Source organism: Bacillus rossius, chromosome 17, assembly GCF_032445375.1.
Source record: "Bacillus rossius redtenbacheri isolate Brsri chromosome 17, Brsri_v3, whole genome shotgun sequence".
NCBI classification, from domain to species: domain Eukaryota; kingdom Metazoa; phylum Arthropoda; class Insecta; order Phasmatodea; family Bacillidae; genus Bacillus; species Bacillus rossius.
In genome coordinates this window covers 13,687,569-13,711,783 of record NC_086344.1, presented here as the reverse complement: position 1 = coordinate 13,711,783, position 24,215 = coordinate 13,687,569, and the positions used below count along the sequence as shown (strand labels likewise).

The following is a 24,215-nucleotide window of genomic DNA, read 5'->3' as shown; positions in this document are numbered from 1 at the left end:
CCTGAAAGTTGAACCGTGATCTCTCGTGTGAGACCTGGGAGTGTTGCTGAGACGGCCGCGTGTGTCGCAGGGGGTACAGCCAGGGGCCGGCCAGCGCCCCGCCCGCCGGCTCCGTCCCGCCCGCCGCCGCCCAGGACTACGGCCGCTACCTGGGGCCCGGCCAGCCGCCCGGCTACCCCGCCCCCCGCCCCGGCTACGGGGCGCCCCCCGCGCCCCCCGCCGCGGGAGCCCCCGCCGCTCCCCAGCCCGAGTACTACCGCCAGGACCAGGTGACGCTCGCTCTCCCCCTTTCCCTCCCCCCCGCACACGTGCTCGCATCGACTGCTTCTCGACAGAAACTGTAGTATTTGAAACTCCACAATGGTTGCTCACAGACAAGAAAATAAGTAATTCAAATAATCGTTGCATCAGCTACTCCGGTAAACTGATCTCGACACGAGCACAGAAACTCTACAATGATGGGAACTACTGCCCCTTAATTAGAAGAAACATTAACATGAACTATACTTTGCGTTTCAAACACACAGCAAAGTATTTGTTGTTTTGAGAAACATTTTATAGTCAATTCTGCGTGTTATGTATGGTTGTTGAAATGTGTTTTCTCGATATTGCATGTTGAAATAAATCTGTGTGGATCGAATGAGACAATGAAAAAGTTTCTAGGCAGGGCTGGAAAAATGGGGAAAATTTAGGGAGATTGGCCGAAACAAGCATGTGTGTAAATTCATTTTTATTTAATGTTTTAAATATATTTAGGGTTAAATTATATTGTCGTGTCAATTAGTAGAATTAGTTAGATTGGATATTTAAATTATGTAGCGAATAATTCACGTGTGTGTTGTCTGGCGTGAAGGAAACTGTCAGCAGGAGGAATAATTTCAATCCGCAGAGTAGTTTCACACTGACAGCTGTGGGAGTCAGAATCACTGCGAACTAGGGCTGTGCTAATATCAGTTTATTTCGTTCACGTTGAATTAAAGTACCAAAATATTATCAAAATTAACGAGTTTGGCACATGGAGATAGATGTATACTACCGTAGTAAAATCAGAAAGTGGGAAAAATTTATTTTATGCCCAAAGTTTTGGGAAAGATGTGTTCCGGTCCGACTCTATTTTTAAACCCTTAGTTACTCAACGTGTTTTGTTTGTTGACTGCGGTCAGGTAAACTGTATTTAAGTCCAGTAATATCATGGACACATTTTCTGCCAATTTTCTGTGCAGCTTAGGAACCATTATCTACATTGGTTTATTTACTATTCGAGTCCAAACTTCTGTTTTGTCGGAAATAAATACACAAATTGAGCTAGCTGCTGCTGATTCGCTGGTGGTAGCTCATATGTGACAGACAGTACCCTGTGTGGCAGTATCTGTAATTCCTGTCGCAGTAGCATCGGTTTACATGTGCAGGATGATGGATGACTTGAAGTGTGTCTCATCTCCTCACAGACTTTGAACTAAAGCTCTCAAGTCTCCGAGAATCTTGAAGGATGTAAAATGCCACCATTTTTTGTATTTATTTACTTATGTTGGTTAACCACCCTATTTTTGTTTATGTTGATTTCAAAAGTGAACATGTTTCCACGAACCAGATGTATTAACATGTATCTATTAGTAGTTATGTTGTGCCACAACTTTCACAGTTTTCTGTTTAACAAACGCAATTTCTTTTGTTCAAACAACCTGCTTTTTTTTTCTTTTTTTTTTTTTTTAGTTAACATGTGCATCGTTTACTGTTATTGTATTAGTTGAGCATGTAGTAGATGTCTAAAAATATTTTGATTTTTTCATTGCTAGGGACAAAAATTTTATGGTGAATTTTGATTAAAAAAAACTTATAGTACAAATGCAGGTTAGTTTACAGCTCTGAATTGCAAGCTACGTAGATAAATAAAATAGAATTTGAATAAAACATAATCCAAATAAATACAATGAATTAATTTAGTGATTTTAATTATTTTTTTATCCTATTCATAATGAACATCTCTTTTAATCTGGAATCTAATTAATATTTGTATAAAATAGTATCTTAATTCATCTTGGCTGTCTTAACATCACACAATTTATGAAATAAATATAATTAAATACAGTAGAACCCCTGTCATACACTTTTCAACGGAGGGCACAAAAATGGTGTATGATGCGGGAAAGTGTATGAAAAGGGAATGGCAATAATAAAAAAAATTTCAATCTAGCATACCAGCCCAATGTCAGATTAAACTTAAATACATAATGTGTAAATAATTGCATCATATTAATGAAAGATATGAATTCATCATTATATATACATATAATAAAACTACCAGAAATGTAAAATACAGTCCATAATCAAGTACCTTTCTTGGAGAGGGGAAAAGTCACCAAGCCTAAATTAGAAATAAAAAAATTAGGCTATTGTAAAAAGAAAAACAGAAATTTTTGCTGGTTTGTTTCATTTTACAAACAACTTTATGCAACAGAACAATTTTCAATAAAATTTAACTTGAGAAACGTAAAATATAAAACAATCTGATTGTAAGAAAACAATAACAAACAAGTATATTCAGTTCAAAGATTAATGAATGCACAAAATATGAGATCCGTGCCTTGGTAAATCACGTGGACCATTTTCATAATCATTCGTGCCACTAGTCTCGCTTGGTGCTGGCCATAGATGCTAATAGCGAAGTGCACAGTCTTCCCGATACTATCCATATCTATGGTGCGATAAAGTTATTTTCTTACGTTTGCAAAGGTAAACAATGAACGTTTTTCAAAATAAAAGCATTAAAACGTAGTTTATCAGGAGGAATATAACAAAAAAAATTGTGAATTTTAGGACTTTTCCGCTTCGTAAAAACGTATGAAACGGGAAATTAAAGATTTTATAAGTGTATGTTCCGGGAAAGTAAACCATTGTAAATATAGAACTTTCGGCGGGACCAAAATTAATTGGTGTATGACACGGGAAAATGTATGAAACGGGAACGTATCATCGAGGTTCTACTGTATTGTGATGTACCGATGTAATCGTTTTAAGTATCGCTATCAGTCGATATTCCCAAATTTTCTGGATTTCCGATGTGATCTTTTCCAACCAATATTTAACAAACTGATACACATGAAAAAGTAAAAGTTCTTTGAAATCTTGGGCACAAACTTTTAGTAACTCTAAATCAGTTGGAGAGTTAGGTTATGTCATTATGCAATACCACACTTTATGTTATATTTATCGATAAATATTTATAAAATACAATGAAACTAAAATGTCCACAAATTCATTTTCTTTTCAATTTAATCCTGAAGTAGCACCAACAACTTAAAAAGTGATTGGACCAACAACACTGCAGAAAACTAAAAAGTATATATATACCGTCCATTTTGTGAACAAATAATATTCACAGTGCCTATAACGTTGCAACCTTTTCAGGACAAAGCATAACACTGTCGCCATATTTTCAAAGTTGGTGCAGAAAGGCTCTGTATTGGTTCCAACAGTTTTTATGCCATTAACATTCCCAAAGTTGAAACCAGTATTAAATTACAATTACTGTACAAGTAAAAAATATGTGTAACAGCCTGCCACTATTATTGTAAACATTCCAATAATCTAAATATGTACTGTGATTTAATGAAAGAGAAATAATAAACTTAAGAAATTTGGTAAATTACCTAAAAGATTTTGAAACCAAAGTGGCATGGGTTTTATCTCCTCATCGTTGATTATTTTATAGACAAGCACGAATATGTAAATTAAAGTTAAAAAGGGAGAAATTTTATTGCAGCGAGGAGAGATGCTCGTAAATAAAATGAGCCTTTTATTATTCATTCGTTCTCTGACATCGTAGTTGTTCGTTTGGCAGGAACAAAATAGAGCTAATTATAATAGGAGTTAAAAATGTGCTCCTTCAGTTAGGAGTTATAAGTGGCCATGCTTGAATGTCGTTTTCGTTAATTGGTCAAATGTATAATTGCTATGCACAAATTTCATGCGATAGTGTAATTTTTTTTTATTATTTTCTGGAAAATCCTTGTAATAAAGAATTTTGTAAAGGTTATGACTTATTTATTACAAATGTTGAATTTTCTTGAAATTTCCATTGTGTCTATTTACACCGAAGTATTGGATCAGTTGTGTATCGGTTATCGTATCTGTTAAAGAGATGGTTCGGTAATCGTATCTGTGTCTTTTTTCATCCATGTCGCCCCACCACTAATAATTTATGTACTATTTGAAACCAACTTTCATCAACTGTTTATCAATGTTAAACCATAAAATTTTTGTCTGCTAGTTGATGCTAAATGTTGTAGCAGCTTGCTTCATGAAAAAAATATATATATTTTTTTGTTTTGCAACTAAAAATTTGTTTTTGCAGTGTCTGGCGGACAGTCGCGGGCTCGCGTGACTGTAGTGCTTGCTTATTGATATTTTTTTGTAGATGTCGGCACAGTTGGTTAGTTTCTCGACCTCGCAGCTTGCTCGCCAGCTAGTGGCCCCCCAAAGCCCTGCCAAACCACCTTACCACCAAGTATGTCTCACTTCGTCCACTGTTCTCTGTTCTTGCCTGTCTGTCTGTCTGTCTGTCTCGCTTGGTTGCCGTGCTGTGCTTTGCTTGGGCGGCTACTGGGGGCTCGTGATGGTCCGAGAGTGACTTCTGCTCTTTTCTTTTCCTTGTAGTCACTTTTGGTTTCATTTTATCTGTGTGTGTGTGTAAATTTACTGTTGTGTGTTTTTCAAACAAAAACTGTGTTATAAACTAAAATACCTTTGCAAATGTAACATTAATAATGTTCGCAGGCTCTCACAGCCTTTGTCTGAAGTAGCTTGGCTTGTGGTTTGTAGCAGTGTCCTTGGCGAATAATTCACCGACGTTTCGGTCGACATTGCAGTTGCCATAATCAGCAGGTAACTGCTCCCTGATGATGGCGTCTGCAATGTCGACCGAAACGTCGGTGCATTATTCGCCAAGGACACGGCTACAACCCAGAAGCCAAGCTACTTCAAATGTAACTTAAAGTTTTGCTTTTTTTTTTTTTTTCCTTAGTTCATAATTCAAAATTATGAGGGTTTTTCATCAGCAAAAGAAAAATAAGATATTTTCTGTTTTCCTAAAAAAATAGTTTATGAAAGTAACTGAACATTACTTGCATACCAACATTTCGTAAAGTATACGTACTTTCCCATAATCATTTGAAGATGACTATGGGGTCCCAGTGCCACCCACAACTATTTTATGTTTTCTTTTTCCACAGATGACTACCTCGGATGTGTACGAGATTGTTATCTTTGGACTTATTATTTAAAATTTTTAGCTTTATTGTGTGTGAAAAAATATTATAAGTGCATTAAAAAAAGTACCTAGTAAGTGAGTATTTTATCAAATTATACTTGGAACATCCCAATGTGATGATACGTAGAAATATTTGTGTGGTACTATTTCAAATACATACATACATCTGGAATTCAGCTATGAGTAGTTAAGTTACTCATAGCGCTCATCTGATTACATGAACATCAATCTTTTTTTTTATCTAGAACTTGGCTATTAAAATTGTAATTTTAATATCTTGCGAAAATACTGAACTTTTTTCCATATCTTTAAATCATTTAATTCTTGCTGATGATATCGCAGTAGGGAAGTTTTACCGAAGTAGGGCCAGTACCAATAATATATTTTTATCAGGTCAGCTCGCATCATGTTTAAATAAATTTTCCATGTGGTTTTCGGTTTAAAATGTAAAGGTTGAGAATTCATATTTTGCAGGCAACTTAAAATAGTTAGATGTGCACCAACTTCCAAAACACTACGGTACTCGAGAAAGCGGTTGTCGTGAAAGCTCTTGAAAAGCACATGGATGTGAGCTTGAGTGCTATGCTAGTCTGTGTGAAAGTCCAAGCCGGTCCAGAACTCGTGTGAATGGGTCTTACGTGACTTTGAGCATTCATTTCCGTTTCCCCCCAAGTATTTCATTGGTATTTCCCCTCTCCTTCCCACAAGTTAAATGCTGACAACATGGATTTCCACATTTTTGTTTTAAAAATAGTGTATAAAGTCGGCTTACTATCAAAACGTCCTAAGTCTGAATTTTGAGACGTTGGTGTTGTAGACGACGTTGGTTCGTAAGTTACTGACACACAGGCCTGTCAAACATCCAAAGTCAAATTATGAGTGCAAGGACATCTATCGGACTTAATTGAAACCTCCTATCCCTTACGTTTTCTTCAGTTTATTGTTCAATACCTTCTATGTCTTTAAAAAATTAATAAATCATTTACACAATGTATTTTCCTTTATATCCCAAACAAATTGGTTTTATTTTTTTGTTTTTGCCTCTCGTGTTAAAACTTTTGTATTACACTTGGGAGCTTTTGATAGTAAACTGACAATTATTTTTCGTGTAAAAAATTTTTTTTTTGGGAATTTTTATCGGGTCTGTGTTCTAAATCTAATATTATTGGTTAACTATTTAAGGTTTTTAAGTATTTTAGTATTTTGTTTAACTTGCTCAGTATCCTCTTATTTAAACTTCACTTTGCTTGTAAACTACTGGTTTTTTGTGTTTGTTTCAAATTTATGTTCTTCATCTTGGATTTGTTTCTAAATATATCACTTGGAGAATTATTTAAACTTATTTAGAGGGAAAACTTCCAAATAAGAAACTGTAAAAAGATTCCATTGCTTATGTATGAATTTAAGCATTGTCAATTTAGTGCACTAATATGCTTCAGTAATAGCAATTTCCTTTCAAAGCACTACCACGTATGTACCATATTAACTTCTTATAGATAACTTTATTTCTGAAATTTTTTATCTTCTTCCTCCCACCTTATTTTCTTACATTCTGCATTTTTATGAATAGTAAATATGTAATTTGTTGCCTGTTAAGTGGACTGATTGTGCTTATTTTTTTCTTCTCTCTCTCTCTCTCTCTCTCTCTCTCTCTCTCTCTCTCTCTCTCTCTCTCTCCTGTTTCTTGTGCAAGAGATCATGGAAGGTTTGTTAAAATGGTGAACCTGGGAGGGGAAAACAAAGATACAATACAGCGGTGGTTCCAGCTCAACCGATTTTATTCCCCTATAGGTTCTTGGCAAACATGTAAAGCAGAGAGGCTTTTGTTAGGCCCTATCCGAGTCGTAAAATGTTTACGAAGTAAATTCACAACTCTGATATTAAACAGCATTAATAAATATAAAAAGTTCTCCAATACAAAAGAAATTCAACAAGTATTACAGTGATTACAAAGCAGTAGAGCATATGCATTACAAGTTAACATCAAGACAATACATGACGTGTGCATCAAACATGAAAGGGCTTCTAAAATTCTAGACACATGTATTTACTCTCACATGTATGTTATAGCCAAAGCCCTTGAGAGGAAGCACATTTTAATGTCTCATGGGTAATCAAAATACAAAATAAAGGCTGTTTCCAAATTTACAAAAGTTAAGGATAAGGGACGTACAAAGCCTTGGAGATATCATGTAACATAAGCTTATTGAGGATTAATTCATAACAGTCCCAAATACAAAGTTACCTGTATCCAATTTACAAGTTGCATGTGTTTGTCATCATTCTCAGAACCATAATCGTGATCCTTTACGTTGTACAGAAATTTACGTAACTAGTAAGTAATTACACTAAATTCAATATATTTAAACCCAGAGTTTCAAGGGTCTATGCAAACGAATAGTTCAAGAATGTGCAAGATACAACAAGATTATACCTTAGGCTTTCAAAAGTGTGAACACAAAGATGAGTAAAGATTACTATGTAGATGGTGGCTTCCAAGCTCGCATACATTGACGTAACTTAAATTTACCTGGACCAGATGATTCTAGTCGTACAGCAAGACCTTAATACAGCACGCATGCAGCGAGGGTCTTCAAGGTCGTGTAGGACAACTCAACACTTGCTGCCAGAGGCGAACTGTACAGTACTGACAGAAACTCAGGGCAGTAACGAGGCAACTAGAGAAAGCCGCGGCGAATAGCAAAACAGCTGAGGCCTGCTTGCTGGAGCAACAGAAACCACACGTAATAACTTTGCAATTAAGACCAGAGATCACTACTTCCAGGGAATCGGCCCAACTCCCGTGAAACAACAAGATCTCGTGTCGGACTTCGTTAAATAGCAAAAAAAAAAAAAGTAATAATAATTAATTGTTATAAACTAAGCAGAGTAACTCCGCTCCTCGTCAGGCACAACGCAGAGAAAAGAAAAAAAATGCGTTAAACCAAATCATATTACTCTAAATTGAATTTCAGTGGACGGTTCCGAAAGAGTTTAACGTAAGCTGAAGATGTATTTAGTCACTTGGCCACCTACATGTTGTCCTCACTTGCCAAAAGTCCACGCAATCACCCTAAAGCGTGCGGTACATGTCACCCGCTCCAAGCTCCGGCTATTGAGAACGATGGCAACTCGCTGCAAGCATAATGTCGGCCCTGCATCTGAACCGCGCAGGAGGGGAGGGGGTAGCCGTTCAACCAGAACAACACAAGGAGAAGGGGAAGAAGCAGCTCTCTGGTTGGGCGGAGCTCTCTAAGGCCTCGGCGCCAAGTTTGAACTCTCTCGGCAGCCCCGCCTCCGGCTCAACGCAATTAGTTACCAGCTCAGCGGGTGTACTAAGTCATACGAAGTGTAGGAGCCAGGACCCTGCAAGGAATACAAAACGACAGACCTTTTTATTATATTTCTTGACAAAAAAAAAGATTTATACTTATTACTAGAGAAAAAGTTTAGACTGTGTCAAATATTATTTGACAAAATATTAGTGGTTTACATGCGGGAATCTTGCGAAACATAGTTAATTCCCATGCCTGTGTTGTGCATGTGTGCGGGGAGAGAGAGAAAGAGAGAGAGAGTGAATGAGAGTGTAAAATTATGGAAATAGGTAGAGAAATGTAGCTGTAGGTAGGTAGTGGAGAAGAGAGGAAGTGGTAGAAGACGGAGGGAAATGGTGGTAAAGAAGAGGATTAAACAGGAAAAGGAAAATGTAGAGTTGGTGTTACGGTGAGTAAATGGGGGGGGGGGGGGGGGGGGAAGGATGATAGAGGATAGAGAAAGGTGCTGAAGAAGAGAGGGTAAGGTAGAAAAGAAGATAATACATGAAGGTGGAAGGGATAGGAGGTTGAAGATGATAGAGTAGAGGAGGTTAATGGTGATAGGAGGAGTTAAATCACTATTGAGGGGAATACGAGTATGAACAGTTAAAGAGTGATAGAGGAGAATTCGGTTAGTTGAAGGATGTTAGAGGGGTAGCAGCAAGAGTTAAAAAAAATGTTAGAGGAGAAGTTGTTAAGGGATGGTAGAGTAGAAATTAGACGGTTAAGGAATGGTAGAGGAGAAAACTAGTGGGTTGGCCAAGAGTACAAGGAGAGAGAGGATAAGTAGAGATAGAGAAGATTGTAATCATATTTAAGTTGTTTCCTCACAGTGTGTGGCAAAATGTGAAGAAAAAAAAATATTTTTTTTTTGAATAAATGAAGAGCTAATTCTTCCACTTGTCAGCGAATGGGTTGCAATAAGCTGCATTTGCATGTGAACCACATTAGAAGTGATGCTTGTGGCAGGTGGGTTTCATGGAATAGTGCAGCGGTGGTGGTTTGTGGTGAGGTGGGATGTTGTAATCTTTGCACAAATCATTTGGTTGTGTTAATTGTTTGTGCATCGACTACAGATGTTTTATTAGACTGCAGTACTGTTTTAAATAGGTATTTGCCACTGTAAGAAGGGTATTTTTGTGGTATTATAAGTTAACATACACTCTTCGCTCATGGTATACAGCATTTGGTAGGAGTGATTTCGAGAGTGGAACGGAAATGTGTAACCACAGTGCTGCCACCTGTCGCGGGTGGCATGAACCAAGAAGTTCACAAAGCGAAATGGATACATTATAAAATATTAACTGTCAAATCAATTTTAACAAGATGTGCAGTATTTTAATGAAAATTCCTTTGCAAAAAATCGAACCCAAAGTCCGGGTTTAGTATTTCTTCAAGTCTTTTTTCGCTTTTATCGGAGCCATTTCATTGTAAAGTTTAGAATTTTGCCCTGCAAATGGAATGAGTTAATGGTCAGTGTAGTGGCTCTGATAAAAGCGTTCTAGCGGCGGGTGAGGAAACTACGTGCGATTCGCGTCAAGAAACGTATTTGAAAACACATTATCTTAAAGGCTTCTTGGGTTCATACGTGTTGCACTCTTTTGATTTAGATTTTTTTGTGAATAATTCTCTCTTGCTGTATGCATTGGTAATGAAGAATCAAAAAAAAAAATTATTTGATTTCAAATGTCTGATTGATAGAGACCTGCAAAATTCGCGGTTTCAATGGCCTTCAGGATAGACTTCACATACCCCTGTACACTCGGGCAAATAACGCAAGTTCCTTGGCTGCCGACTTGTAAGTCGTTTCAGCTGGTTCGTCTGTGATTCGATCCTTCTTTGGTTGAGGGTTTATAACTGGTTGGGATTCGTCCAGATGAAACAGTAAGCCAATAGCAAAATTATCTAAGAGGTATACGTATGTGTTTGAATTCTAGCCTATGACCGAATGAATCCGCGAATTTTGCAGGTCTCTGCCGAATGAATATGAAATTATGCTTGCAGGCCTGTGATGTAAGTGTTTGTCTGTTTATAGTATTACTATTCGCGTCAAGGAATGTAGTTGAAAACGCATTATCTTAAAGGCTTCTTGAGTTCATACGTGTTGCACTCTTTTTATTTAAATTTTTTTTTTTGTGAATAATTCTCTCTTGCTGCATGCATTGGTAATGACGAATCAGAAAAAAAATTATTTTATTTCAAACGTCGGATTGAACACGAGATGACGCCCGCAGGCCCCCGATGCGCGACGAGCGTTGCAGCGAGAGTGTGTGTGTCTCTTGCCGGGCAGGGCGGAGCCGCCGGGACCAACCCCCCGGGCCAGATGTACCCCGCCACGTCGCCCAGCAAGACCATGCCCCCTCCCGCCCCACAGCCCCGGAGACACCCGGACTTCGCCAAGGATCAGCCGCCCTACTCCCCCTACTCGCAGCAGCGGCCGGCCGTGTACGGTGCGTGCCGCCCTTCCTTGTCGAGCTGACGAGCATACATTTTTAATATTTTTATGGCAATAGAGTGACTGATAGAGACACTACAGGTAAATATGCGAGGAGTGTCTGGAAAGTAAGAACCGTCTTGTAGATCCCCGACAGTTCCAATACGCACGCTCTTCTTTGTCATGTACCTGTGTCACAACTAACAAACATAGATACAGTAGAGTCCCGCTCATCCGGAAACCCGCCTAATCCGAACAGGGCTAGGATAAAAAAAAATTTTTATATCATTTAAGAACTAAGAAAAGTAAAGAAAAACAAGTTTTTTTTCCGAGTGATCAATTTAAAATATTATATGACACTAAATATGTACGCTAAATGATAACGGTGTATTTTTCGCCTGTCCTTCCTTACATATTTGATGTATCGGACACTAAATACGCCTCAAAAAGACGATATATGGCATTATGTGAAAAAATTCCGGCCAATCCTAATTTTCGCTAATCCGCACAGGGTTCGGTCCCAATTAGTTCCGATTAGCGGGATTCTACTGTAGGTAGAAACGTGGATTTTTTATTTTTAATTTTAATGGAGTCACAGATAGAGAACTGCTGGTAAATATACGAGGAGTGTCTGGAATATAAGTATGTACGGTCTTGTAGATCCCCGACAGTTCCAATACGCACGCTCTTCTTTGTTATGTACCTGTGATAGATAAAAATTTAGATAAAAATATAGATAGGTAAAAAACATGGATTTTTTAATTATAATGGATTGACAGATAGAGAACTACCGGTAAATATGCGAGGAGTGTCTGGAAAGTAAGTACCGTTTGGTCATTAAAAAAAATGAAACTCGTGCAAAAAAAATGTTATAATTGAAAGTTTTAGTTTACTAGATATCAACATATTTTCTCATAAATGCCATTCAGTTCCAAGCTCTTTTCGCAACGCCCCCACCAGTTTCTTTAACCCCCTCTCTGCACACGAGCTCGCCGCCTGGTGATGGAACAGAAGCCACTTGCATATGCCAGTTCCGCTGTTTAATTTGACTAAACATAGTCCCTTTTATTTTTACCATACATAGTACCAAGATTTCCAGTAAAACGTTTTTGATAGATTAGTTTATTTATATATATTTATCTTTCCATAAATAAGCCAGTTAATATTAACTATTAATTAGTTAACATTTATTTTTGACGTGATAACATCTTATAAATCGATGAACGCCGGCTGCACGCACAAAAAATTGCCACGTTCCGCTTGGAGCCGAGCGTGCGGGAATCGGCCAACCACAGTGCGAGAAAATCTTCTATAATATCAAACCGGTTAAGGCGGGCTTTTTAAACCAATTGTTCGTGATTATATTTAAATTAAATTTGCAAAAAACTGTAAATAATATTTGAAAAATTAAAAAGTATGCAATTTTTTCATCAAAGTTTTTATGACGTTATCACGTAAACTGATCGTCCGTAAACCGGCTTTACAGACAACCCCCTTGTTCAAATAGCTTTTGTTTTTATTTAATTAGTTTTACAAGCATTTTTATAATTTGGTGTTTACCTAGTACATTAGTTTCAAGATCCACGAGCGTGTGCTGTGCGGAGTAACTGAAGGACGAGCGAGATGGAAGGGTGGTGTCGTGTGTGTGGGCGCAGGCTGGTCCAACAACAGCCAGTACCGGGGCCAGTACCCGGGCCCGGTGCCCCAGGGCCCCGCGGGGCCGGCGCCCCAGGGCCCACAGCCGTGGCCCCAGGGGCCGTCACGCCCCGCCGGGCCGGCCGCCTCGCAGCCCGGGGGCCAGCCGTGGGACCAGCACCGCTACCCGCCCGGATCCCAGCCCCCACAGCAGGTACAACCCCGAGACCTGCGCCTATCCGCCAAGCTTCGGCTATCCCCTCAGTTACAGCCGTGACCTCACGAGACACGAACTGTTACCAGCACAACTGGCACACGTCCTGTCGGTGGTCATTTATTTACTACCTCCATCTATCCAAACACAGATGGTTTATATGCAAGCTACAATCTATAAAATGCTTTAGAAAAATTTCAAAAAAAAAAAAATGAATTATTACTGGTATTGGTAAGATTTTATTATTTATTTTGGTCTGTGCCCTGCACCAAGCCATAAACTGATTGCGGACGTTCGGCAACCATCGATACATTTGCCACGCTGTAGTGGGTTACTCTCCAGTAATAAATTTAATAACGCCCAACTACAAAGAAAAACTTTATTTTCACCACATGTTTCACAGCTCCTTCCAATTCACCGTTACATGCCTCCCTCTCCCTCCAAAGACAAAGTTACATGTCCTTCCGCTGTCAATATTTGCACTTACTTCAACCAAACATACACTTCAAAGTAACATGAGCTTAACAACAAATACCGTATTTACTCGTGTATAGCGCGCCCTCGTGTATAGCGCGCACCACGATTTTTGCAACTAATTCCAAAGAAAAAAAATTGAAATTTTTTTTTTCCCATAAATAAATTTTACTAACATTTTGTGGTACCTGATTATTTAAATTGATGTGTGGTGATGCGTCAGTAAAATACATAAACTCTGCTGTGTAAACGGAAGATAATGAAGCGCTATATCGTCACAACTGGTACGTGGAAGAAAGGAAGGGAGGGAGGCGTGCCGCGCTACGTTGCTAAGCTGGCGCGGAGAACTAGATGACTCACCGGTCGCTGCTGGGACGAGGAATGGAGGAAGCGAAGAAGGTGGGAGGGGGGGGAGGGAACTGGTGACAACATTCTCTCTTTCTCTCTCTCTTTTTACTAGCTTCTGAGCAGACTTTCTGTAAAGGGGGGAGGTCTAAAAATAAACAAGAGACCATGATGTGCGAGCTTGCCCGCGCGTGTGCGTGTGTGTGTGAAACAGAGGCCTCGTTGCTTGTGCGTATGTGTGGGGGCTGGCCAGAAACGTCACCCGTCACCCGGCAGTTAACGACTTCCAGTCCTCCCCGCCCCCTCACCAAACTTTTTTTTTCCGTGTATAGCGCGCATCCTTATTTTTTTCCTTTACTTGAGGGGAAAAAAGGGCGCGCTATACACGAGTATATACGGTAGATACAAGATTTTAAACCACAAATTCATTCACTTTACCATTATGTAACAGCTTACAATAACTTCTTGCAACCTCTATAAAGAAATAGTTCCGGCACAATATGGCGGCAGCCTACAGCGATTTTCTTTCAAATGAAGTGAAACGTCACTCGGCCAATCACAGCTAACTAGGTCACACCACAGCACTTTCAAACACCTCTTGGCGCCAGCTGGGCGACCCTTCCTTACTCCTTCTTCCCAAAACCAGGCTTAACCTTAACCTTAACCTTATAAATCATCCCTGCCAGAAGTCACCAACAGAAACAAAAGGAGTTATAGAAAAACATTTAAGGAATGCAGAGACAAATATTTCAACACGAAACATAACACAAGAATAAATATTTTTTATCTTCTCAAAACCCCACGCTAAAGAATCAACATTAGGGTAGGTCAGTGCCTAACCTCCTTACAATAGGTAAGCTAGAATCTATAAAATGCTTTTAAAAATTTTGGAATAAGTGATTTATTACTCGTATTGATAAAATTTTATTATTTATATTGGTCTGTGCCCTGCACCAAGCCGTAAACTGATTTTCGTGCATTCCAGCGGACGTTCGGCAACCATCGATACGCTTGCCACGCCGAATATCCTGCAGGTAGCAGCACTGTCGTGTGGATTTCACGGTCTGAATTCAATTTTTCTCGAGTATTTTTAGTGTTTCGTTTGCAAACTGCGATGAGCACTTCCACGGTTGCAAGCTTGCACATGAAAGAAAATCCCTTGCCCCGTACACACGCCCGTTCCGACTGATGTCGCGAGTATCGGGGCATTGTTCCTGTCTTTATCCATCTCGAATAGAATCTATAAAATGTTTTAGAATAGTTTGGAAGGATAAATCATCACTCATACTGATATAATTCTATTATTTTTATTGGTATAAATTACACAGAATTTCAGACGGCATTGATTTCCTAGTTTCCAGTGTTTTGAAGTATATATAGCGGGGTGTCGTGTCCGTTTATCTGGGCGGTTTAATTATATGAAATTAATCATGGTAATTTGTAAGAATTAAAATACGATGTTTCACTGTAGAGTGTTTGCAAAATATTGGTATGTGAATTTAGGCTTTTTGCACGTATCAAAAATGAATTTGGTTTTAATAAAAAAAAATACAGTCACAACTAGTCAAATGCTGTGAACTCCATTTTTGAGCTTATTCAATTGAAGCTGTTCACTCAACTTCACTTAAATTTTTAAGACTTGAGTCTTATGTACAGTACTCAGTTTCAACATTTAGCTACAGCAATGAAAGCTTGCATGTTGTTATGCATTACAACAAATAATCAGTAATTTCAATACTGTTGTATAAAAATTGTGCGGGTGATTGAAAACAGTGACTGATATTGACATTTAAAATCTACGAGAAATTGTTTATTTGTTTAGTGTCCAGTTCCAATTGCGGAACAAATAAATAATAAAATTCTTTCCTACAATATTGCTGGTTAACTATGGCTTAAAATAAATAAACCTGCATAACCTTTAGAACATACCTACATAAAATAAGACACTTATAAAGTAAGGTATTAATATGAATATGAAGCTAATAGTTATAAATTTATTTTGCCTGGTTAGGACAATGCTAGTTTCCTACCTCAACAATAAATTATTGTGAAAACTTTTAATAATAAATAAATAATGTAAACAGGCTTAAGTTTTGCCTATCCAAGGGATTTAAAAGTCATACCATTTCAAGAATTATATAGGAATGCTGTTATTTAATTTCTCTTTGTCAGATGTTAAATCAAAGAGTACTTTTAGTTTGTGTCTCTACATGCTAAGAGGTTATTTTGATTAACTAATAGAGAATGTTTTGTTTGTGTTGTTTGTTAATTTACCTGAAACCCACAATTTGGTGTCCATATTTTACAGCTTCTGTGCTGTTTTAGAGCTTAAGAAATGATAATTACTGTATGTGAGATACGTAATGTTTTCATAGAAATGCAAAATAATCAAAAGGATTGTGTATGTATGAAGTTATTTATTATACTGTTACTAATTATATTGCTAGAAACTCCCCCACCTGGTCACAACTTATTTCTTTTGAAGTACATTATTGCATGACACTTTTTATAACTTTAAAAAAAAAGTTTTGTTTTACTGCCACAAAGAAAAAGTTACTAACACTCATTATAATCGCACAACTCAATGAAATAACTAGTGGCATCTATTTTAGTTTCTAGACATTCTTATCTCTTTCACACTATGTCTGTCAATGATTTCTCAAAAAAAACACACACCCCCCATCACCCCTCCCTTCTTGGAACATTTTAAGAAACTGAAAAGTGAACTCAGAAGATTTAATGGCTTGCTCTCATACTCCATGTTGAATTTTGATGGTTTCTCATCATTATTTAAGGGCTATTTCCAAAATTTTAACAAACTATTTCCATTGCAGTTCTTGTTCCATCCCAATAGTTTACAGTGGATATTCACTACGTGTAATATATTAGTTGTAAAATTTGCGCTAGTAATAATAATTATAATCACATAACACTTGGGCAACTTTTTACAACCATTATATTACACTTTCTGAACATCTGTTGAAAATATTATTGACAAAACTACGTCATACCTCCGAGTGTATAATCATAATCATTGATAGTGGATTGCTGGTTGGTTGATGTTATTCTTTTTATTTTACATAAATACCCAGTGATATTCGGAGAATAAGTTTCCTATAATTTAGAAAAATAATGTTTGAAACATTATTTTTTTTCATACTGGTATTTTACACCCTTCATGAATCACTTGTTACTTAAACAGGGTTTGCTTGAAATAATAACTTATATTGCCTGCAGGAAAGATTTTACTGACAATTATTCATATGCTAGTGATAGCATTTCTTTAGAGGTGGACGAGAATGGCACTTCTACTTCGGGAAAGATATTGGATCTTTGGGATCAGGATCGGGAGCAACAGCAACTTAACTTGATACACAGGGGAAAAAAATGTTAACTATTAATATGTCTCTCAAAAACATCTCATCCATCCCATAAACACTGATTTCAAGTTCACAAAAAAATATCGACACATAAGGACAAAAAATAAGTAACACATAACGGAAATAAAAATTAACATCTTATTCCCTACTCATTTCACGTAATCTACTTTTGATCTTTATGATGACCAACTGCGAAAACTTGAAGAAAAAAAAGCTCCTATGTTTCTGAAAGAAACACAAATTTTTGGCTTGCACTATGTGGGGACGGGAGTTGTCTGGACAGAAGCCCGTGGAAGCTGCCGTGCCGAGAGAAAAAACTTTCCGGCCTGACGGCATGGAGAAAATAATTATAGGTACAAAGAATATGGCGATTCTCTTAAAATATACGACCCTAGTTAAAATGATGACTTAGTAAAAGTTATGTGAATATAAATAATTTGTGCCTAAACTGTTAACCAACTGTGGCAGGGACAAGAAAATGAAAATAATGTGTGTGACGGAGCCTTGAATGAAGTGTTTGGCACGAACACTGGTGTGTGGTTGGAACGTCCCCAGACAGGCTCTGTGAGACACTGTCACGTAGAAACAGATGAGAAAATAAGTATTTCAAATAAACGTAACGTAGATCGTGATGAAACGTAAGAATGTAATGTTTTCATAATATGAGAAATAGGTTGCGGGAAATGTTTCTATAAACAGTCGGTTTTTCTGAAAGTGTTATCCCGGTGGAGAAAAATTATTTTGCCGAAATTCAGGAATGGTCTCTCTCCCGACATTTTTTGCCGAGCCTTGAACGAAGTGCGTGGCACTCTTAGTGGTGTCTGCGAGACACTGTGGTGTGTGTAGACGTGGTGCGAGGTGTATACGTGCGTGTGCCGACGTGTTGTTGCTCTCGTGTGTTCCCAGTCGCAGCAGCAGTGGATGTCCAACATGCCGTCTCCGGGAGTGGGGCAGAGCTCCCCCCTGCGGCCACCCGTGGGGCCTCGCGCCCCCTTCAGGCCCGAGGGGAAGCCCTTCCCCATGCCTGCGCCCCCGGGAGCCAAAGTGAGCCCGCGTTTTGACATTAGCCATTCCTTCTGTTTGAAGCCTCGCGTATGATGGGAAGCCTTAAGAGGCCACTCCAGTGTTTCAGGGGCACTACGCAACCCACGTTAACCTAATAAGATTCAATGCTATTTACATTTTGCTTATAACTAATTAACTAATATAATTGATTTCGAAATGATGCTTGCTTGATATGTAAGACAACGATGCTCTTTTCAAAGCCCCTTTCTTCAAAAACGTGCATAAATTATGGTTCAAACCTAGACAATACACTTATGCATATTAGTAAAGATTAGTATACAACCGCAATTTATGCACTTTTTTGAAGAAAGGGGCTTTGATAAGAGCATCGTTGTCTTGCATATCAAACAAGCACCAAATCTTTAATTAACGTCTTATTCATCATTTAAACAAATTTCATATTAAAAATAATAAAATTTTTACCATTACAATATTTAAATTTAAGTACCGAAAACTGCTAAAATAGCACTATTTTACACCCTACGCTTTAACGGGAAGGGGGGGGGGGGGGGGGGCTCGATGCTGCCTAATGCCCCCCATACACAAATCCTGGCCACGCCACTGTGAATGTACAGATGTCGGCAGTCAGCAGCGGTGGTGGTGGTGGTGTGTGCAGGGCCCAGCCGCGAGCGCCCCGAGCGCCCCCTACCCCGCGCCGGCCCCCCCGAAGAGGGAGATCGTGTTTCCACCCGACAGCGTGGAGGCCACGGCGCCCGTGCTGTACAAGCGCAAGCGCATGGCGCGGACGGACGTGGCCCCCGTCGACGCCTGGCGCCTCATGATGAGCCTGCGCTCGGGGCTGCTGGCCGAGACCTCATGGGCCCTGGACGTGCTCAACGTCCTGCTGTTCGACGACTCGACGGTGGCCTACTTCGGCCTGGCGCACCTGCCCGGCCTGCTGGACGTGCTGCTGGAGCACTTCCGCCGCAGCCTGGCCGACATGTTGGACCGCCCGCCGGCGCCGGCCGGCCCCGGGGGCGAGTGGTACCGCCCCCCGCGCCCCGAGGCGCCCGAGGTCGACCTGGGCGGCGTGACCCGGCCCGTGGACCCGGGAGACCGGGCGCTGCTGCTGGAGTCTCTCCCCGACTACACGCTGGTCTCCCGGAGGGGCCGCCCCGTCAGGGTGGTGCCTCGCGAGGGCGACATCTTCGTGCTGGACGACCGCAAGAGCTGGGACGTGCACGGGGACGTGGCTGAGGACGAGCCGGACGCCAGCTCCACGCGCTACATCGTGTCGTGCTTCCAGGGCGAGTTCGGCAGCGTGCCGTTCGCGAGGCTGCTGCCCGACGGGCGGGCGGGGGGGAAGGAGGCTCGCGACCAGCAGAACAGGACTAAGACGCCGAGTGACGTGCTGCCGCGGATAAAAAAGGAACCTTCGGACGTCGACGCCGCGAGGGAAGTTCGGGGGAAAGTTGAGAGGTTAGAAAGTGTCGTGCAACTCAAGAAGGAAAAAACTGAAGAGTGCGAGGAGGAAGAGGAATGTTTCGCCAAAACTGTTCAGCCCGTCCCCAAAGCCGAGTCGAACGCGAGGGGCACGTTCGCGGATATAGGCTTCAGGAAGGACGGCGAAGAAAGCGATCTCTCGCGTGACAGCAACGCGTGTACCAAAATCGATGTCATCGAACCGGAAGCGAAAGAGCTCGCGGAGGACGCGGATGGCGGGTCCCCCGCGGCGGCCGTGATCGCGGAAGACGGCTCGCGGATCAAGATCTGCGACCCGGCGGGGACCCTGAAGCGCAGGCGGATGTCTGACTACGAGGACGAGTGCTACACGCGCGACGAGGCCAGCCTGTACCTGGTGACGGAGACCCAGGACGCCGTCGCCCGGCGCTGCATCTGCCTTTCGAACGTGCTGCGCAACCTGACGTTCGTGCCGGGCAACGAGGCGGAGTTCGCCAAGAACGTGACGTTCCTGGGCCTGCTGGGCCGGCTGCTGCTGCTGCACCACGAGCACCCCGCGCGCACGCACAAGCAGCGCAACTACGACCGCGACGACGACGCGGACTGCGCGGACTCGTGCAGCAGCCTGCAGGGCGAGGGGGAGTGGTGGTGGGAGTCCCTGCAGGCGGTGCGCGAGAACGTGCTGGTGAGCGCGGCCAACATCGCGGGCCACGTGGACCTGGGGCGGCATGCGGAGGAGGTGGCGCGGCCCGTGCTGGACGGGCTGCTGCACTGGGCCGTGTGTCCCGCCGCGCACGGCCAGGACCCCCTCCCCTCGGCCGCGCCCTCCTCGCCCCTCTCCCCGCAGCGCCTGGCGCTCGAGGCGCTCTGCAAGCTGTGCGTGACCGACGCCAACGTGGACCTGGTGCTGGCCACGCCGCCACGCTCGCGCCTGGAGCGCCTGTGCGCCGTGCTGACGCGCCTGCTGTGCCGCGGCGAGGACCAGGTGCTGCGCGAGTTCGCCGTCAACCTGCTGCACTACCTGGCGGCGGCGGACGGCGCCATGGCGCGCACGGTGGCGCAGCACAGCCCGTGCGTGTCGCTGCTGGTGGCCTTCATCGAGCAGGCGGAGTCGAGCGCGCTGGGCGTGGCGGGCCAGCACGGCATGGCGGCGCTGCGCGACAACCCCGACGCCATGGGCACCAGCCCCGACATGCTGCGCCGCGCCGCCGGCACGCTGCTGCACCTGGCGCGGCACCCGGACAACCGCCCGCTGTTCCTGCAGCAGGAGCAGCGGCTACTGGCCCTCGTCATGAGCCAGATCCTGGACCAGCAGGTGGCGAGCGTGCTGGCCCGCGTGCTCTTCCAGTGCTCCCGCCACGCGTAGCTGTACCGTTTTGTAACACCCGAGTGAGTGAATCATTGTATTTATTGATTTGACCCGCGAGCTGGCGTTCTGTCTCGGCCGGCTCCCGCCCCCCCCCCCCCCCCTGAAACCTTGCCCTTAGGTCCCCGTGCTCCTCGGTTCATGTTTGGTATTTACTTGTGCAAATGCTTTATATATGTCTGAATACTGAAAATCAGAAATAAATGTACATAAGAAGTAAAATTACATCCGTTGTTTTAATTATTATTATTATTATTATTATTATTATTATTATTATTATTATTATGTCATGTACAGCTATTTTTATTCTGTTTGATGTAACTCTTAGTTATAGATTGGTTACAGTAAAACCCTGTTAAGAAGTTTTTCAAGGGACTGGATGCTTAAAACTTCTTAAAAGGGAAAAGTAATTTCCAACGTAAAAATCGATTTTACTCAAATGACATGTGCTGTATTCACACAAAAATACACTTATTATCATTGGCATGCTGGAATAACGGAATAACTAATGACATATTTTTTATCAGTAAATTGGATTATTAAAACTGTATTTAATTTAATAAGCACCTTAAAATTAGTATTATCAAAACACTAGCAAAAAAAGCAATAACTAACAATTATTGTTTTAAAAAATATACGCAAATAATTCAAAGAAAGTATTAGCTGGCGGTATATGGTTTACTTTGTTTTCGTCACGTGACTTGAATTGGAAAATTGGTGTACTGATAGAACAGCCTCTAGTCCCTGAGAATGCAAGGAGGTTGATTGGTCGTGCGGCACAGGTTTCGAAGATCGTTGGCATTTCTCATTCGTCAGTTAAGCCACAAATGGGGAAAATGGTCTGCAGGTGGAACAGCCTCTCAGTCCAAACAAACGCAGGCATATGATTCGTCTAAATACACACAAGTAACAGCGTGTGGCGTGCGGCGCAGGTTTCGACGATCGTGCGCGTTTCTCATTCGTCACTTTAAACGGCGCACAGATAGAACAGCGTGTGGCGTGCGGCGCAGGTTTTTCGACGGTCTTGTTCTGTTCAAATTAACTAACGTATTGGCCCGAATATAAAGCGACCTGCAGTTTCAAGAGGCGAAACAAATGTAAAAATAATTTTGGTAGAAATTAATGTGAAAATTCATTAGACATACGTTTTGTGTTGATAAAAATCCTTTTTGCATTTATGTATACCACATTTAACTTTCCGTTTCACTTAAGCTACGAATTACTATTTAGTATTGTGTTAAACGTAACAAAGCAAACAAAGAATGCAGCTTGCCGGAACAAAACAAGTGGCTAGCTGCCATGGTGAAGCATACGGCCATGAATAACTTCGGTGACGTGACTGCGAATATTTGTCCATATTACTCTCCGACAGAGTCTCTGTCCTGTGAATTTTAAAGAATCTATGATAATTATGTTGTTTGAAAGGTTCTTACTTAAATAAAGAGTGGATTACTGTGAAATTATTAAAATAGCTTTTGAAGCAACGTACCAAATTCCTGTAAATATGGCTTCTTCGTGTGTGTTCAGTAATGTTCTTTTTCCAACAAAGAAATATGGTGGAAAGACAGTTGGCAGCCGTGAATTTCCAAACATTACATCCGAAATGTTCTTAACATTTTCTTTTTGTATACGTAAACAATTGTTCTGACAATAGCTGTGATATTTTAGTACAAATATTTCCGTTAAAAATCTGAAATTAAATTACCGTAAATGTTAACACGCGATTGTACACAAAGTACAAATATGAATTGTGTAATAAAAGGTTGCTATTTTGAGATGCTTCAACATTCACATTTTTACTCAAGAACAAATATTTAATTTTCAATGTTAAACAATTGTGAATGACTGCAATATTGGGTGGATTTATCGTTTTCCCTGTGTGAGGTAACGATGTTTTAGTTAATATAAAAAATTGTGAACATTTTGTTTAACAATTTTTCTACTGTAGCTTTCAGCTTGGAACTAATGTTAGCGGTGCCGACGTCTTGGGTGCGAAAATAAGGCGTCTTCCAATTTTCGCATCTCTCGTTTATGTAAAAATGACCGCCTTATATTCGGACCAACACTGTATTAAACGTTTGTAAATATGTAAATTTTTAAAATTAACCTTAAAAATTGTTCAAAAGCTCAAAGATAAACAATATTATTTTTTTTTTTTTTCCCACAAACGCTGAACGTTATATGCGAGTAGCATATATAAAGACAAACGTTATGAAAGGGAAATATTAACATAGGGATATATGGAAGTGATCAAAGGAATAATTTTTTTAACTTAATAAACGGGAAAACGTGTTACGCGGGAACGTCTTGAGCGAGTTTTACTGTATATATTTTCTTAAGTTATTTTACTTATGAAAGCTTTTTTTTTTTTTTGTCAAACTTTTGGGAGGGAAGGGAGCTCAAAAAGATGCCATTTTGTATGCAACAGTTTTCAGGTTATTGATTTTTGATTATTCATTATCGAAAGTTTACCTTTGTTTAGTTCTGTACTACTAGGAGAAATGTTTGTTGCGTCCAATCATTGTCATGTTTAGAAATTCTATTGGTTATGTTTGTGTACAATTACTGAACAAAGTACATTTTCATTGATAAACTCTACCGTAAAACAGGGTGAGTAAGATAAAAAGTTTGAAACATATTTTGAAACATAAAGTAGCAGAGGAGAATTATACAAAGAAGTATGTATTAAAACAATATATAATTTTTTCTGCTATATGGTGTTGCAAAGTTTGATCCTATTCACCTCTGATCCAATTAACCCCGTTTTATGGTAACAAATTTTTATGATTATAAAACTGTTGAATTCAGGATGACTTCTTCTTCCCCTTATCGAAGAAACAGGTGTATGGTGGTGGGATTACGGAAGTTGCAGTTGGCTCCAAGCACCATCGTGGGGCTTATCGATCGAGAGCTGGGGTCTCCACCCTCATTGGCACGACAGCTTTGTGTCCGTTTCGAGCGATCCAGTCGTAGATGGCAACCCTGCCTGACAGTTTATAGCAGTGAAATAATCTTCTTGGTTGTCATTTATTTGCTCACCTAAACTTATACTACATTTGAACTGTAGAGAAAATTACGTCAGGTGTTCTGCTAGGTATTTTTCGTTGTACTCTTAGTAGTTCAGGGCGTGTCGAATAACCAGTTAGCTATTGACTAGTGTGCAAGCTTCTTAGACTGTCGCCTAAATATAACACAAATTTTTCAGTTCTCTTAAAATCTACAGAACCTCATAAAGATACGTCGAGAGAAAATGCCCACATAATCTTGGTTCCCTTGGGTTTACCGTATTTACTCGCATAATGTCCGCAGTAATTTGGC

General features: G+C 40.7%; 1 protein-coding gene across 6 annotated transcripts in view; it reads left to right on the top strand.

Annotated features, from left to right (window-relative positions):
- Positions 1-21,124, top strand: part of LOC134540715 (trithorax group protein osa-like) — a 294,594-nt gene extending 273,470 nt beyond the window's left edge. For 5 of the 6 annotated variants that reach the window (XM_063383602.1, XM_063383603.1, XM_063383601.1 and 2 more), the window contains 6 exons: positions 71-269; positions 4,418-4,507; positions 10,874-11,033; positions 12,673-12,866; positions 17,972-18,109; positions 18,747-21,124. In XM_063383602.1, the coding sequence (XP_063239672.1) occupies positions 71-269; positions 4,418-4,507; positions 10,874-11,033; positions 12,673-12,866; positions 17,972-18,109; positions 18,747-20,897 (2,932 nt within the window). In that variant the 3' untranslated portion in view covers positions 20,898-21,124. The remainder of the gene's footprint in view (positions 1-70; positions 270-4,417; positions 4,508-10,873; positions 11,034-12,672; positions 12,867-17,971; positions 18,110-18,746) is intronic. The other variant, XM_063383607.1, reaches the window with a different exon arrangement.
- Positions 21,125-24,215: the final 3,091 nt, after the last annotated feature.